General features: G+C 38.3%; 3 protein-coding genes, 1 non-coding gene and 1 pseudogene across 7 annotated transcripts; 2 read left to right on the top strand and 3 right to left on the bottom strand.

Moving 5' to 3' along the window:
- Window positions 1–990: 990 nt before the first annotated feature.
- Window positions 991–5,777, bottom strand: LOC111811648 (S-locus lectin protein kinase family protein). 2 transcript variants are annotated; one of them, XM_087117991.1, is made up of 3 exons: window positions 5,641–5,777; window positions 5,234–5,398; window positions 991–3,986 (listed from the first exon to the last, which is right to left on the bottom strand). In XM_087117991.1, the coding sequence occupies exon 3, from the start codon at window positions 3,630–3,632 to the stop codon at window positions 1,155–1,157; it is 2,478 nt and encodes an 825-aa protein (XP_086974117.1). In that variant the 5' UTR covers window positions 3,633–3,986; window positions 5,234–5,398; window positions 5,641–5,777; the 3' UTR covers window positions 991–1,154. The 2 variants fall into 2 exon arrangements, with proteins under 2 accessions (XP_086974117.1, XP_023554387.2); XM_023698619.2 differs by having other exon boundaries at window positions 991–3,983.
- On the bottom strand, window positions 5,706–9,357 carry LOC111811706 (uncharacterized). Of its 2 annotated transcripts, XM_087117992.1 has the most exons (5): window positions 8,969–9,357; window positions 8,530–8,738; window positions 7,956–8,063; window positions 6,328–7,059; window positions 5,706–5,835 (listed from the first exon to the last, which is right to left on the bottom strand). In XM_087117992.1, exons 1-4 carry the CDS (start codon window positions 9,258–9,260, stop codon window positions 6,367–6,369), a joined length of 1,302 nt encoding a protein of 433 aa, XP_086974118.1. In that variant the 5' UTR covers window positions 9,261–9,357; the 3' UTR covers window positions 5,706–5,835; window positions 6,328–6,366. The 2 variants fall into 2 exon arrangements, with proteins under 2 accessions (XP_086974118.1, XP_023554483.2); XM_023698715.2 differs by lacking the exon at window positions 5,706–5,835 and having other exon boundaries at window positions 6,214–7,059.
- A 92-nt stretch (window positions 9,358–9,449) lies between these two features.
- On the top strand, window positions 9,450–9,521 carry TRNAD-GUC (transfer RNA aspartic acid (anticodon GUC)). Its single transcript has one exon. It is a non-coding gene; the product is annotated as a tRNA-Asp (tRNA).
- A 10-nt stretch (window positions 9,522–9,531) lies between these two features.
- On the top strand, window positions 9,532–10,546 carry LOC111811808 (universal stress protein PHOS32 pseudogene; annotated as a pseudogene).
- An 82-nt stretch (window positions 10,547–10,628) lies between these two features.
- Window positions 10,629–14,413, bottom strand: LOC111811668 (Outer arm dynein light chain 1 protein). Of its 2 annotated transcripts, none has more exons than XM_023698661.2 (5): window positions 14,217–14,413; window positions 13,019–13,475; window positions 11,707–12,925; window positions 11,476–11,622; window positions 10,629–11,389 (listed from the first exon to the last, which is right to left on the bottom strand). In XM_023698661.2, the coding sequence occupies exons 2-5, from the start codon at window positions 13,067–13,069 to the stop codon at window positions 10,791–10,793; spliced, it is 2,016 nt and encodes a 671-aa protein (XP_023554429.2). In that variant the 5' UTR covers window positions 13,070–13,475; window positions 14,217–14,413; the 3' UTR covers window positions 10,629–10,790. The 2 variants fall into 2 exon arrangements, with proteins under 2 accessions (XP_023554429.2, XP_023554430.2); XM_023698662.2 differs by lacking the exon at window positions 14,217–14,413 and adding an exon at window positions 13,782–14,201.
- Between the last annotated feature and the right edge of the window lie 459 nt (window positions 14,414–14,872).

The raw sequence follows: 14,872 nt of genomic DNA, 5'->3' as shown, positions 1-14,872 counted from the left end.
AGATGACGTATGTGGAGTGATGTCATTAAAAACCAATAATTTTACTTGAAAGGATTTTATAATATTTAAGTCTAAGAAAGAATTAGAGACTATAATTTTGTGTGGATAATAAATATAGAACCCAAAGAAACAGGGAAAAGTGTTTATTAATGCCTCTGAATGGAAAGGAATATTGACGTGGCTTTCAAGTCTTGTGTCCAAACACAACAGAATCCAAAGCTCCCACTCAACTTCCTTACCTTCCTCCTTTCAATTTCACGTTTTTTTTTTTCAACTCTCACTCACACATTTCCATTCACACTCACACGCTCTATTATTACTCCTATATTCGTTCACACCAAACTTTTAAAATAAAATTTAGTCCTTTAGTTTTGTTCCCAGAAATAAATTTCATTTTATTTATCTGTAAAGTGTTAGTGTATCTGATATTCTCGTACATATAAACTTTATTTATTATATTTTTTTCATGTATATAAATTATTAAATTTTGATTTTTTTTTTTTTTTTTTTTTTTTTTTTTTTTTTTTATTAAAAATCAAACGAAAGTAATGATAAAAGGAGGATCTTTTATTATGAAAAAAAATAAAAAAAAGGAAAAAAAAGAATAGGGGAATTTTTTAGATTTGGAAAGAAGCGTTGAAAAAGATAAGATTTTTTGGAATCATGGAATTTGATTTTTCCAACAACAAATGTTTGGACATATATGTATACTATATCTTTAATTATAGTTTTCCTATTTTTTATTATTTATTATTTATTTTTTTAGTTTTGAATATAGTTAATACAAACCTTGTAATTTGTAGTGCAAATTTCATTCTTTATAAACTATTTTCAAAGGAAGAATATATCTGGTTTTGATATGGTTCCTTCAATTATATTTGACTGCTCTTATATATAATGATTTTGATTTGGGCCTTGGGCCTTGGGCCTTGGGCTGCAGCTTTGTAGAATAAAAACTCTCTCCATAAGCCCAAAAAAAAAAAAAAAAAAAAAAAAAAAACTTTTAGGACATATATTATATGGTTATCTTACTGGAAATGCAAATGAAAATCCCTCATAGAGTAAGACGTTAAAAGGGGAATCAAAGAGACAGAATATATACTGAATTGGATGAAAAGAGTGTGCAAGAGCAACGCCTTGAAATTCAGCAAACTTCAGGCCGCATTGGAGCTCGTTGTGGATGTGCTGCTTTTGACCTGAGATGATGAAGTCAACGAGCTGGTCTTGGAATTCCGGTTTGAAGACGATGACGAAGACGATTCAGTGAAGAAGATGAGATGCTCGTGGCTGTCGTTAAATGCGAGTAGGGATCTCGGCATCGGCGGTTTGTTTACTTCCAAAACGCCTTCAAGTATTTGGACAATATTACTCATTGATGGTCTCTGGACTTCTTCGTCTTGGATGCACCAACAGGCTACATTACACAGCTTCTTCAGCTCTTCTACATCAGCATTTCCTTGTAGCTTTGAGTCCAACAAGCTAAGGATGTCTCCTTCTTCAGATATTGTGTTTGCAACCAAACTTGGGAAAAACTTGATTGTTCCGTCTTCAGATTGCTCCGAGTTCCTTCTTCCCGACACGAACTCGAAAAGCATCATCCCGTAGCTGAAAACGTCGGCTTTAGCTGTTATTGCCACCCCCGAGATCCACTCCGGCGCTAGATAGCCTCGGGTGCCTCTCATGGTTGTCAGGACTCTGCTGAACTCTCGTCCAAACAGCTTGGCCAGGCCGAAGTCAGCCACTTTGGGACAAAATTGAGCATCCAAGAGAATGTTTTCGGGCTTGATGTCACAATGTACGATGCATTCACGGCACTTCTCGTGCAGATAAGCCAACCCTCTTGCAGTCCCAAGAGCAATTTGGTATCTTGTTTTCCAGTCCAAAACCTTGTCATGGAAAAGATGAGCATCTAAAGAACCATTAGGCATGTAATCATATACCAACAGTTTTTTACTGCCTTCTGAGCAAAACCCACGAAGCCGAATCAAGTTAACATGTTGAATTGTCCCGATTGTGCTGACTTCTGTCCTGAATTGCTTCTCTCCTTGGCTAACACTCTCTAACTTCTTCACTGCCACAATCGTTGAATCAGCCAGAGACCCCTTAAAGACAGAACCAAAGCCTCCTCCCCCAAGTTTATGTGAGAAATTCTTCGTTGCATTTTGCAGATCTCTGTACTCAAAAGCCACCAATGAACCCTCCACCGTTTTCCCTTTTCCTACAATTCTCCTCCTCCTCAGAAGAAGAAAGAGTACAGCCAGCACAGTTGCTGAAACAGCAGCTGACCCAACAACAATACCAATGATCATTCCTGTGTTCCTCTTTCTACTTGAAAACTCAGAAGCTGCAAGCCTGAGATACAGTGATCTCGTACCCGGATCACTTGGTGACTGTTTCCGCATATGCAAGAGATCTCCGCTCCAAATTTCACATTGACGATTCTCATATGAATAAGCAATACAAGAGCAATTTCGTAAGCATAATGATTCACAGTCTCTATCATTTGCAACTGCCATAGACTGTGAAGGATCAGGCAGCTTCATATAAGGCTCCAGTAAGAACCTGTCCGCACCACCACTAGGAACCGGATTCTCGCATGCCAGTTTAGTTTTTCGTCTACACCCACCAGAATATTCTTTCAAATCCCATTCAAGACTCGACTTTGGCTCGAACCCAGTCACACAACTACATATGGGTGAGGAGTTCTCGGTGCAGCTGCCAAATGCTCCACAAAGAGCATAGACTTCACACTGCTGCCTTGGTTGACCCCAGAACAGATTCCACTGCTTTGAGCTCTCCAGCCATGTGAATTGCTTTGCCTGCCCAGACACATCCATCACAAACCGGGATATGACAGAAGCGTTATACATGGAGTAAGTGAAATAGCTTTCGTTATTGGCTGTTACAAAGCTGAAATTATATATGTAATTGAGCCTCATCTCAGGAACCAAGCTAAACATGTTGTCAACCCAAGGTCCACTGCTCCAATACTGTCTAGTTCTGTTCCACATAATGAAATACGCGCTGGTTCCTTTAGGATCAAGCTCCAGAGAGAAGAGGCCCGATCCAGGATCCTCTGGGTTCTTCCAGGCGGTCAGACTTTGGGTCTGGTTAGTAGTATCATTACGTCCCAGCTTACTCCCAGGAAGCCACGTATCAGTTGGAAAATCAAAACTTTGCCACAAGGGTTTAGACGAATTAGGACCATTCTTCAGCACAAAATTCCCATCATCTTGAATGGTAGCTCGTAAAGATCCCAACGGCGTAGAATTTATATTGGTGGACCAAACTGGGATTCTAGACTCGTTCAAGAGAACTAAATTACCATTTGAGAATTTCAAGGCAGAAGCAGATGGATCGGAAATGGGTGCATCTCTGTTTGCAACCCAAACTACTGTCTGTACAGAGACTTTGTTATACCAGATGCCAATGTAATGCTTGGAAGAAGTAGCTTTACCTGGGCGGAAGAAACCAAGCCTGAACACCTCTCCAGAAGAAACAATAGTTTTGTCTCCAGAGATGGTCTCATTTACAGAGATGGAATCCGCTGCCATAGATGGTTGGGAAACGAGCGACAAGATGAGGAACAACAAAGCACAAGGCATCAACCACACGCCGTCTCTGGTTTCCATAGCAGCAGAGAAATTTGCAGACAAGGGAAACACGAGAGAGAGAGAGAGAGAGAGAGAGAGAGAGAGAGAGAGAGCAGCAGCAGCAGCAGCAGCTCCAGAAGCAGCAGAGGATTAATCAAATGATGAATATGGCGTCAAGTTGTCCACGCGTTTAATCTGCTGAAAAGTCAATGTTCCCATGGTGACCTCAATGGATTAACTTGGACTTGTTCAAAGTTCAAATATTCCAACTGGGTTCAACAAGTTTGCTAAACCAGTCCTGCTCCAAACGTGGCGGCTTAATCAAATTTTCACCATTTTTCACCCGAGCTCCCTAGAGAGACCAGAAACAAGTACAAGGAAGGCTCTCTCCTGCTATAAATAATCGCAATAAATTCAGCAACTGTCTGTCAACAAAATATCTTAGATCAAAAATAGTTGAACTACGGGACAAATAAATTTAATTCGAGGGCCCTTTGAGAAACTTTTATTTAATTAGTGGGTGTTGGCGTGTGATGAAACGTGCACCAACTTCCTCATCAGTCTCATAAAAGATCTATTGTCCATTATTTGAGGATTATTAAGAAAATAGATGTAGTTTTGTTAATTGTTAAATTACAACTTTAGTCTTCAAATATTAAACTATTTTGGATCTATATAATCACGTAAACTTTTTTTATTTTTATTTTGTGTTAAAAATATTTTTAATAAATTAAAACAAATTTTAAAAAAACCTTAAATTTTCAATTTTGTATTTAATACCAGTTGCTTTTAAAAAATATCAAAACTCAATCATTAAATTTTTTATTTTTAAAAATCTAAAAATCAAATAGAAATAAATTTTAGACTAAACTTGAAATTTGGTTATAAAAATCTCTCCAATTATATTTTCTAACATAAATTGATGTTCACAAGTTAAAGGAAACGCTCTTCTAGAATTTTTTCTTTCTTTCTGAAATCACTTTTTAAACTTTTGACAACAAAAACTTTTTAAACCGTATTAATTATTAGAGTTAAATGATAAAATTTAGTTGTGAAGCTTCAAAATTACAAACTTAATATATTTTTCAAAATTTAAATCTTGAGACAAAATTAAAAGTTTAGATTTCAAATTAGATATAAAATTTAAACTTATCAATTAATTATTTTAAAAAAAATTAATTTGTTTATGACATTAAAAATTAGAAACCTAAAACACTCCTGAAATTAAAGATTGAATAAACACAAAATATAAAACTGAAAGAGTAAACTTAGAATTGAATTAATTATTTATTAAAATAAACAGAAATGCCTATTTGGTTCAAATATTTAAGATAGCAAAATGGTGATGTAGAAGTTGAATCAAAGAAATTAAATATTCAGAGATAAAGACATTTCTATCAATATTCACATGTGATTAGAAGTAAATCGATATTTCCATCATATAATAAAAAATTCATGAAATATATTTATTAATTTAAATATATTTTTTTTGAGAAATTTAAATAAGCAACACTTAATCGAATCACATTTTGGAAAAATGAGTACATTTTAAAAATTCATCTTGAGCAGTAGAAAGACTTTTCAATTCAATATCCCAATTTTGAAAAATACCTGTAGTTTAATGGAATGAAGACGCATACCTTAACTAGACTCAGTCACGAGGACCGAGTTGGAAGAATGAGACTGCTGGACGACTTGTCGTTTCTACTTCAAAATTCCCAAGCATTATTCCTAAAAAATCAAAACCTGGCTGGACTACCGTATGCGCGACGCCATTATCTCGCCGAATTGGGAGCACTTTTCAGCTGCCTTGATAGAAATTGATCAGTCAGTCAAATAAATTAAATCAAACGCCATAAACATCATTGGTCATCCATAATGCCTTACTTTTCTTCCTAACATGATTTCACCCAATAAATAAAATGCCCACTGGGAAAATATCTTCCCACAAACCGCACCACAAAAAAACATGAAGCACCACAAAAAAACATGAAGATATCTTCAATTATTAAATGTTTAGAGCTGTAAAAAGACAGAAGAAACTGACCTGTGTGCCTTCTTCTGGAGGGAATGAATCGAATTCGCCATCCAACTGTGGAATATGTTCCAAGAGAGAGAACAAAGAAAATGAAGGCTTACAGAAGTGAACAGTCGCATTGAATTTTCGCCTCCTTCAAATCTTATATCGGCTGTTCGCCGGAGATGGTCTCCGTCGCGAACAGCTTTCAATGGACATCCAGCACTGGTTGGACATCCAGTCACATGTGTATACTATTTTTACGAATCTAATTTGGGAGATTATTGAAAAGAGTAGTCTCAGGATGACTGACTAAAGAATGATCCTGAGTATATAAGTAAGAAATACATCTTTCAAGCTTTTTGAGAAACTAAAAGCAAAGCCGAGAGAAATGTCTTTAGTGAGTGAGGTACGGGGTTATTAACATTTAATTTCTTTTTTGTTTTATATAATAGAATCTTATCATCAACCATTCTGTTTTTAGTAATACAAGGTTTAATGAGTGAGGTACGGGGTAAAAGTTTTTCAAAAAAATTCAGCTGGTTGAATAGAGAAACGAGTAGGGATTATAATGGCAAACGACACTTGGGACTTCAATAAGAGTAAGAGGGAAATTCAAATTACTCTTCCATTTCCTGCTCATTTGAAGATTAACAATAAAAGTGGAACTTTACAGTATTTCAAATCAAGCTATACAAGAAAGCATGAGAAGCGTACCTTTCTGATCAACTCAAAGCCAGTTATCCTTCATCGAAATCAATCAGCACAATCACTTCCGGCAAGACGCGCACCACGCTGGACTCGTCTCAATGCACTCACTCGTCCCCCATGAACGCTCACATTAAGAATGCCAACATTTGTACCTTTCCCTCGTCTTTTCTCCGAGTAAACAAAATTAATGTCAACAGCGCCTTTTTCACCTTTCCTTGTTCTTCTTTTCTTGTGATGGAAATTGTTTTCAGGTTGCTTTTCTCCGCAGAGACGACCGAAGTAGTAAAGGGGTTCGACGTAACAAGAAGATGAAGAAACGATGCCTTTGATGTTTGTTGGACGGACAAGCTTTATGAACTCTTGTATCTCTGAGAAGCAAGCATGGTCGGAGTATGGAACTGAAAATATGTACTTGTGCAACCTCTTAACTGTTTCTGCTTTTCCAATTTTCTCCTCAATCAAGACGCCAGCATTTTCATTCAACTTGCTTCTGCGGTAAAGTGTGGTCAGAAGAGAACCAGAAAGAATATCATCACCTTTACCGGGTCTCACCACCCAAGGAAGACCGGACGGCATGATTCCAATGGTTGGGCGCATCTGGTTTAATCCCTCCAGAGTATCTATGCTAAAGCTGTAGCGAGGAACAGCTCGAACTCTAGTCAGATTCGTCTTCGTAGTGAACCTTTCATTGAAACCAAGAAGATGCATCGTCTGCAAGCGTTCTGGCCACACCCAAATCTTCAAGAACAAAAAGGAAAAATAAAAAGAGAAAAAATCAGTACGACAGCCGTTTGACATGGCAAAATGCGTAGGATTTTAGTATTCAAGGCTGTTGGCCACATCGGTTTGAACTGGACATTGCCATATTCTGCTTACATTTTTAACTTGCTCTTTAGCTCTAATAGCTCAAACCAAGGTGGTTACTATATACTTCAGCCCTAAAATGAAATATTATCAACCTCCCCTTCTACATTTTATACCAACTCACAAACTATTGAATTGAGAAAGAATTAGATAGAGGCTAAATGGAATCTTTTATCCCTCATAAACAATATTGCATAGAGAAGAGGCAGTACTGTTTACATCAAACTAATAGATCTTCACGCTGAACCAGTCTCATTTGTATAAATTGTTGAGGATTATTGGGAGTGAGTCCCACATTTATTAATTTAGTGGAAGATCATGGGTTTATAAGTGAAGAATACTACCACCATTGGTATGAGGCCTTTTAGGGAAGCCCAAAGCAAAACCATGAGAGCTTATGCTCAAAGTGGACAATATCATACCAGGTGAGTCGTGATTCCTAACATAAATGACTCCGGATGTATAGAAGATTATGAAGATCATGCTCAATGACCTTTCTAAATATTTTCCAAATCACTTCCGTCATTTCATTATTGAAAGAAATATTGTGTCCAAAACGCATTAGTGAGCTGTATAATCACATCTTCATTAAGAACGTGTAAACGTCAGCTGAATACTGTGAAAGAGTTATCTCACTAATTAAAAGTCTCTAAACAGAAACAGATTGCATTAAGAGTGCATCTAAAGACTAATTAACAGTCTCTAAACAGAGACATATACAACTAATCACAACAGAAGATATTCTCCCAATAATAAACAATATAACGAACCTTTATTTTAAGCATGCGAGAAATGTGAAGCAAAAGATCTTCCTTGCCCAGAGAATCGATTCCAATGATGATATCATGTTCTGGATGGGAGGCAACGATATCAACAATCTGCAACCAAAATCAAACGTTTAAGAAAAGGTAGGAAAGTAGTAAAAGAAAACGTTTAAGAAAAACTATGTGGTGCTGGTTGTCAGTTCCCGTCGTTTAACTTAAATAGAAGAATTAAAGAAACTCCAATCATGAACAGAAACTCAAATCCCGAATGTTTTTCCACAGCGCATACTATCAGATCAGAAATGCTTCTTTATGTCTCCCGCCAGACAACCCGTGTCAACATAAATGTTATGGTTCAAAAACGTCTTTCAAGTAATTCAGTGAAAAGCTAGGAGAATAGTATCACAGAAGTCATCAAATAGCGTTTGATTCTCATGGCTGATACCATCACAGCCATGCATCCATCAATTACCTAAGTATAACGACAGTTAATTCTTACAACAATATGAAGGCACGTACCAAAAGTGTAGAATAAATAATCAAGAAAAAATTACACCGAAGTATCGGGGAAAGTCTTAACCTGCTGTGCAGCAATTTGTCGAGAAGGGAAGGCATAATAAGGATTACAGTAGGTGTTATCCAAGTAAAGTATATCGACAGTGTTCTCCTCCAGCGCATTTAGAAGCGCGATCCTTCCTTTATTCGCCCTTTCACTACTCATTTCCCACCGAAAATCCCCCGTGTAAAGCAAACAGCCAAAGTCTCCACGAAACAAGAGCATAACAGCACCTAGTGGTAGCAAAAAGTAAACATCGCAGCAAAAGCTTGATCAACCAATGCGCTCTAGCAACTAACCAGAACAAAAACATAATCCAAATACCGAAATGTAACAACTCTTCCTACCTAAGAAAATCTTAAAATCGCCTATCATACAATTAGATAAAGAATCTAATCCTTCAGAACATATACAAACAATAGCTAAGCAACTCGTCAAACAATGAGATGAAAGCTTTGGTTACCAGGACAATGGTGAGCGTCGATTGCCATGACCTTGATAGTTTTCCGAGAACCAGATGAAGGAGAAATCAGTGAGATAGAGTGCCATAATCCGATTTCAAGGACGCGGAGCAAGGAGAGGTTGAAATCGGGGAATTTTAAGGAAAACAGTTTGGCGGTGAGGCGAGAGCAGAAAAGTGGGCCTCTAGACCATTGTGAAGACAATCCCTTGGTGTGGTCGGAGTGCAGGTGAGTAAGAAAATAGATCTGGCTACCATCCGACCATCGGTCCACCGAAATCAGGCCATTCTCCATCCGCTGCCAGCGCCGTGGTATCTGCAGAGGACGGAGTTCGATTCAAATTTCCGAAAGGAATCGTCGGATTTTGGCGGGGCGAATATTTATTCTCCTTAGAACTCGAAATTATAGGCGGTTAAAAAAAAATCTGACTAAGAGTTCAAGCTAATGGAATTAAATTAAAAAAGAAAAATGTTTAAAAACAAAGTCGTTGTAGTATAGTGGTAAGTATTCCCGCCTGTCACGCGGGTGACCCGGGTTCGATCCCCGGCAACGGCGTTTTTTTTCCTTTTCCTTTTTCTATTATTATTTTTGTTGCTGGCGGGAAATAATGATCAAGAAATGGTGGGTTAGTTCCCAACGCCTATATAACCAATTCCAGTTTGCAGGTTATTTGCCATCTTCCTCCTGCATTTTTCTTGCATATTTCATCTGTAATTCCACATTTTCCAGCATGAGTCTTCAGCCTACGCAATCAGACTCCAAATCTGTTGCTCTCCACGGCGTGAATCCTAATGCCATCGGTCAAACACCGTCGCCGAGGACCCTTCCATCGGATTGCCAGCGGAAAATCGCAATCGCTATTGATTTGAGCGATGAGAGTGCATACGCCGTCCGTTGGGCCGTTCAGAACTATCTCCGTCCCCGCGATTTGGTGTTTTTTCTTCACGTGCAACCCACCAACGTTCTCTATGGAGCCGACTGGGGATCGATTGACCTTCCACAAAAGAATAGCGATGGGGAATCGCCACTAAAGCTCGAGATGGATTTTGACGACCTCACGACAACCAAGGCTACTGAATTGGCTCAACCTTTAGTGGAGGCCAATATTCCTTTCAAGATTCACATAGTCAAAGATCACGACATGAAAGAGAGGCTGTGCTTGGAGATTAAAAGACTAGAGCTCAGCGCTGTTGTTATGGGGAGCCGTGGCATTGGCGCCTCCAAGCGAGCCACTAAGGGCCGACTTGGCAGTGTCAGTCACTACTGCGTTCACCATTGTGTATGCCCGTTGGTGATCATCAGATATCTGGATGCTGATCATGAGGGAAGCGCCAGTGACTCGACGAAGAGTACTTGTGGGGAGAAAGATGAACTTGATCGAATGTCGAGTTCTTGAAATTATGTGCGTGAGGACAAGCAGGAGTATCATGATGCTGACGAGAAGGTCAAAGGTTCGAGTTCTTGGAATTATGTCCCTCGATCTTGTGGCGGGCTGTTTTCTTGAGGATTTTACGCATCTTTTGTTTGAAGAACAAAAAGTTTTACACATCTTTTCGTATAAATAATACATATGTTGCATATTCATCTCGTGTTTTTTCTGTTCCTACTCTTGGAAGTTTTGAGCAATCCTCTGGAATAAATATCATACTCTGGAAACTCAAATGAAGTAAATCCATTAGATCATCATTATGTAAAATAAAACTTTGATGTCATTGGATTTGAGAGATTATTCAATACTAAACAACATAGTTCAAAAGACACCGACCACAAAACTCATAAGGTTCCTTCAAAACTCATTCAGTGAGAACAGTAATGAATAATAACTCAAAGATGTGCCAAGGTTCCCTCACTTCGACTCCGCCGCATACGGGAGTTTGATTTATACTCGAGCTGCCTGTTGCTGATGTCAAAATGATGGTGATATCGACTACTACCGTCTACTTTACTTCCAGAAGGGGGCAGAGCAGGGGCATGCCCTTGCCGAAGCTTGGATCGTCTAGGCAAGACTAACCCCTGACCTCTGTGGCTGTGAGTGGTCTTCCTCGTGCCCTTGTGGTCTAGTCTAGAGCCATGCTCGAACTGATGGCCACTTATGCCTAGGCGGACTGACCTGTCTGTACCATCCTTCAGGGTACTGCCTTTGGTGGGCCGCCGGTTGTAGTAAACCAGATGTGGAAGAAGGCCCTGCAGGTGTTTCTTCAGCTGGTCATCTCCAACATTCTTCTGTGCTGGGTTGCCTCCCAAGCTGATGGCCTGCAAAGAATTGTAGTTGGCAGCGAGTTGGCCGAGACTCTTGGTCGTTGAGATCTTGTTAAAGCACACGTCGAGTACGCACAGTTTTAAGAGCCGATGAAGACCCTCTACCTCGCTAATTTTATTTCCAGCTAAATACAACTCCTTCAATGACGAGCAGGAAGCCAAGCCTTCATCAATATGTTAAAAGGAGGGATCAGAGGCAAGACTAACATAACTTTTTCAGTCTGCAAGCAAAATGAAGTTTGGAACGTACCGTGTCCAATTCGGCTTATTCTGTTATAGCTCAAATCCAGCACCCGGAGTCGTGTCAGTTCTCTTAACCCTTCAATGGTCGAGATGTTATTTCTAGACAAATTCAGGCTATGTAAACCCCGTGGTAGAGCACCGGCAGTGATCTTTCCTATAAAGATGATGTATATAACTGATCAACATAAAATGTTAAGAAAGAAATCAATTCTGAACAGCAGAGCTTAAGCTTACAAACCTATGGAATTTGCTGATAGATTGAGCACCTTTAAGCTTACGAATGCACTAAGAAATGGGATCACAACCAATCCATGGTTTGCCAACTGCGCAGTAGAGGCTGCTGCAGACATTGAAGATATATATCTCTTAGCAGCTTCCATGCCTGCAGTTGCTTTGGAATCGATTCGTCCAGCACTGGAACCAGTTTCGATACTAGAATCTCTTTTCACTTCATTAGCATCCGATTCATAGACTTCGGTTGTTTCAACAGGCGGGCTACAAAGTTGAAGATCACTGACCCACTCCTCGATACGCTTAAACTTGAAGTCGTTCCCTGGCAATTCAATGGAATGCTGTACCATGGATTCTTCGTCTAGAGTTTCCCTTGGGTTTACCTCATCTACAACCGATGTTCTCCAGTCCCGCATTACATCGTGGCATGAATCATTCCCATCATCCAAAAAATTTTCATAATCAATTTTCTCAGTCTCCTGATTCTCATCTACAATATCTTCTCCTGATTCGCATTCATTTACCGGCATTTCCATCTCATGAAGTGACATCTCTCCATGCTGTGGATCCAAGAGTTGGAGATCTTCGGAAGATCTCGATGGAGGTAGGAAATCGTTAGAAGGAGAACCACCAGAAACAGGTGATGAGGCATCAAAGTTCGGCATTGAACATGATTTTACAATCCCTTGTGTGGTGCCTGGTGTATGACTCCCAGTATCACCATCACAAAATAACGATGAACCAGCGTTTTCATCACCTTCCATTTCTCTACGTGCTGGGTCATCAGTAGAGAAGATTTCTTTTGTAATAACAGGACCAGAACTTGCACAAAGAGAGTCTGGGGCTTCGATGTCTTTAAACCGATCGGACATGCTCAGTCCTTGAGCCTTCCCAGAATCTGAAATTTCAAGCTTAAATTGGGAACTGTTACAGGAAAATACTCTGCCATCTTCACTATCATTGTCTACAGCAGCTGAACCATCACCATATGGCATGCTTCCTAGGGACCGACTTTTCTTAAGACCATCCGTCGTCTCACTAGCCAATCTGCTATTCTCAATGATGGAAGCCATGTGATCTGCTCTGTTAGTATCTTGTTTGGCATTCTCTGTTTTTATCAATAATTGATCAGGACCTGTACTCCGAGGGGAATCCTTCGGGACCTTACTTCGAGAAAGATCTTCAAGTGATTTATGCATTGCCTCAGCAGACAGTTGGCCCGTTTTCTGTATATGACACGGACAGATGAAATCAATTATATACAACCTGTATTAATAGAAGGCGATATCGATCAATTCCAGAAGAGATCTTCCATTTACCTTTAGTTTGTGGTTATGGACGTGAGCATGGAAACAAGAAAACCTAACCATTGTAGAGAACCAACTGAAAACTACATCCACAGACAGCCTAGATTTGGTGTACAAAACGCTAATCGATATCCAACTTGCTCGTTAATGACAAGCCTAAAACAACGGTCTAATCTTAATCTTTACAAGACGACGAGGACGAACAGCAGACAATTATATGGATAGGTCAATAGTTTTTAGGCAATAATAACCTTAACCATAATCGAGCGACAGACCCTCTAAAACACGACACAATCTCCAAATGTATGACGATCTTGACTTCCTCAAAACACCAAGAGATATCACTCCATTATCCCACACCCATTTGAAGGTGCGAGAAGAATTTGAGCTAGTTGCAGCTGCCAGAGTGAAGAGAATTTTTTTGCCCACTAAGGGAACCTGAACCAATACATGTAGAAGAGATGCAGACCTGATAAACAACCAGAAGAACACATAAATACAGATTCATACATGATATGAACAACCATCCACATATAGAACAATCCAAAGATGATACGGGAAATGATTATCTTTCCCAAATCCGATATAACAATTCAGGCAATAACAACAGCAAGATTTCAGCAACATGGAAATGATTATCTTTCCAAATCCGATTTCACAATTCAGGCAATAACAACAACAAGATTTCTGCAACTTCTATCGCGGCGATTCAGCTTAAACGAAGAGTTACAATCCAACAAAATCATGAAAGAAATGGAAGAATTGATGATCTAACCTTTCTGACCCAACATAATCATGAAAGAAACTTCAATCTCATGGAAGAGAAAGAAGGCCCTTCTCCTGTTTATTCAGGCAATGAAAATGAAGGCCCCCTTAGGTTTATATTGTCGCAATCAACGCTCGACTGATACATGAACGATAACCCTACGCTTTCAACCATGATTTAAGAGCAAAAATCGACGGCCACAGATTTCTAATCATATTTTCTGGAAACTAATTCCGTTAAAATTACAGAAAAGGAGACAAGAATTAAGGACAAATTAAGAGGGAATAATAAAACAATCGGTGAAGGAAGAAGAAATTGGAATTTGATTCCTGTCGGCAAACAAAATTCATCACTAACACACGTAATTAACTTTAATTATTCCCTAACCAAACAAAATTCTAGTCCACAGATCAACAAGAACCAAAAGAATTTAGAACAGCTTACCCGTTTCCTTCTCTCCCTAATTTGATTTGATAGTCCTCCTTTACCTTGAATTAGCCGCAAAGCTTGCCGCCTCCACCACTATTTTACACCTAAAATCATTATATTTACATTTTTCCCTGAAAAAATTATTATTTTCATTCGTGTGGCCAATAAAAATGCATAATTTATATGAAATTTTTATACGGATTCCCCATTTGTGGATAGCAACATATTTTTTTCTTCTTGGATAAGAACATGAAATTATAAAACCAATGGAAATATATATATATAATAAAAAAAAGAATATATTTTTCAAAGACACAATATATTTACATTTAATAAATAAATTATAATAAAAATATTTATATTGTTCGAAGAAAATTAAGATTATAACTTAAAATCGACATAATATCATTTTTTCTATAAAAGAAAGTACATTATTAATCATCGAAATCTTGTAAAATAGATTTATTTGGTCTATAAAATTTTAATTTAATCATTTTTTATTATTAAAACTAAAGTTTTATATAAATAAATTAATTTCAACAATTTTATTATATTATAATACCAATAGAAAATAATTCATTATTTCCCTAATTAACAAATTTAAATTTGAAACCGCGAAATTTGTATAATTGATTTGTCGTTGCTCATACTCTCGTCTGCTGGACGTCATC

The sequence above is a fragment of the Cucurbita pepo genome, chromosome 15, assembly GCF_057944985.1.
Source record: "Cucurbita pepo subsp. pepo isolate OVF chromosome 15, ASM5794498v1, whole genome shotgun sequence".
Taxonomy (NCBI): Eukaryota; Viridiplantae; Streptophyta; class Magnoliopsida; order Cucurbitales; family Cucurbitaceae; genus Cucurbita; species Cucurbita pepo.
This window is presented reverse-complemented; position numbering and strand designations above follow the sequence as displayed.

Coding starts and splice junctions, on each gene's coding strand:
- LOC111811648 (XM_087117991.1), bottom strand. CDS start 3,632: ATGGAAACCAGAGACGGCGTGTGGTTGATGCCTTGTGCTTTGTTGTTC.
- LOC111811706 (XM_087117992.1), bottom strand. CDS start 9,260: ATGGAGAATGGCCTGATTTCGGTGGACCGATGGTCGGATGGTAGCCAG. Junction 8,739..8,968: donor CGACGCTCACCATTGTCCTG/GTAACCAAAGCT, acceptor TGCTACCACTAG/GTGCTGTTATGCTCTTGTTT. Junction 8,064..8,529: donor GACAAATTGCTGCACAGCAG/GTTAAGACTTTC, acceptor TTTTGGTTGCAG/ATTGTTGATATCGTTGCCTC.
- LOC111811668 (XM_023698661.2), bottom strand. CDS start 13,069: ATGGTTAGGTTTTCTTGTTTCCATGCTCACGTCCATAACCACAAACTA. Junction 12,926..13,018: donor TCCATAACCACAAACTAAAG/GTAAATGGAAGA, acceptor TGTCATATACAG/AAAACGGGCCAACTGTCTGC. Junction 11,623..11,706: donor TCTATCAGCAAATTCCATAG/GTTTGTAAGCTT, acceptor TCATCTTTATAG/GAAAGATCACTGCCGGTGCT.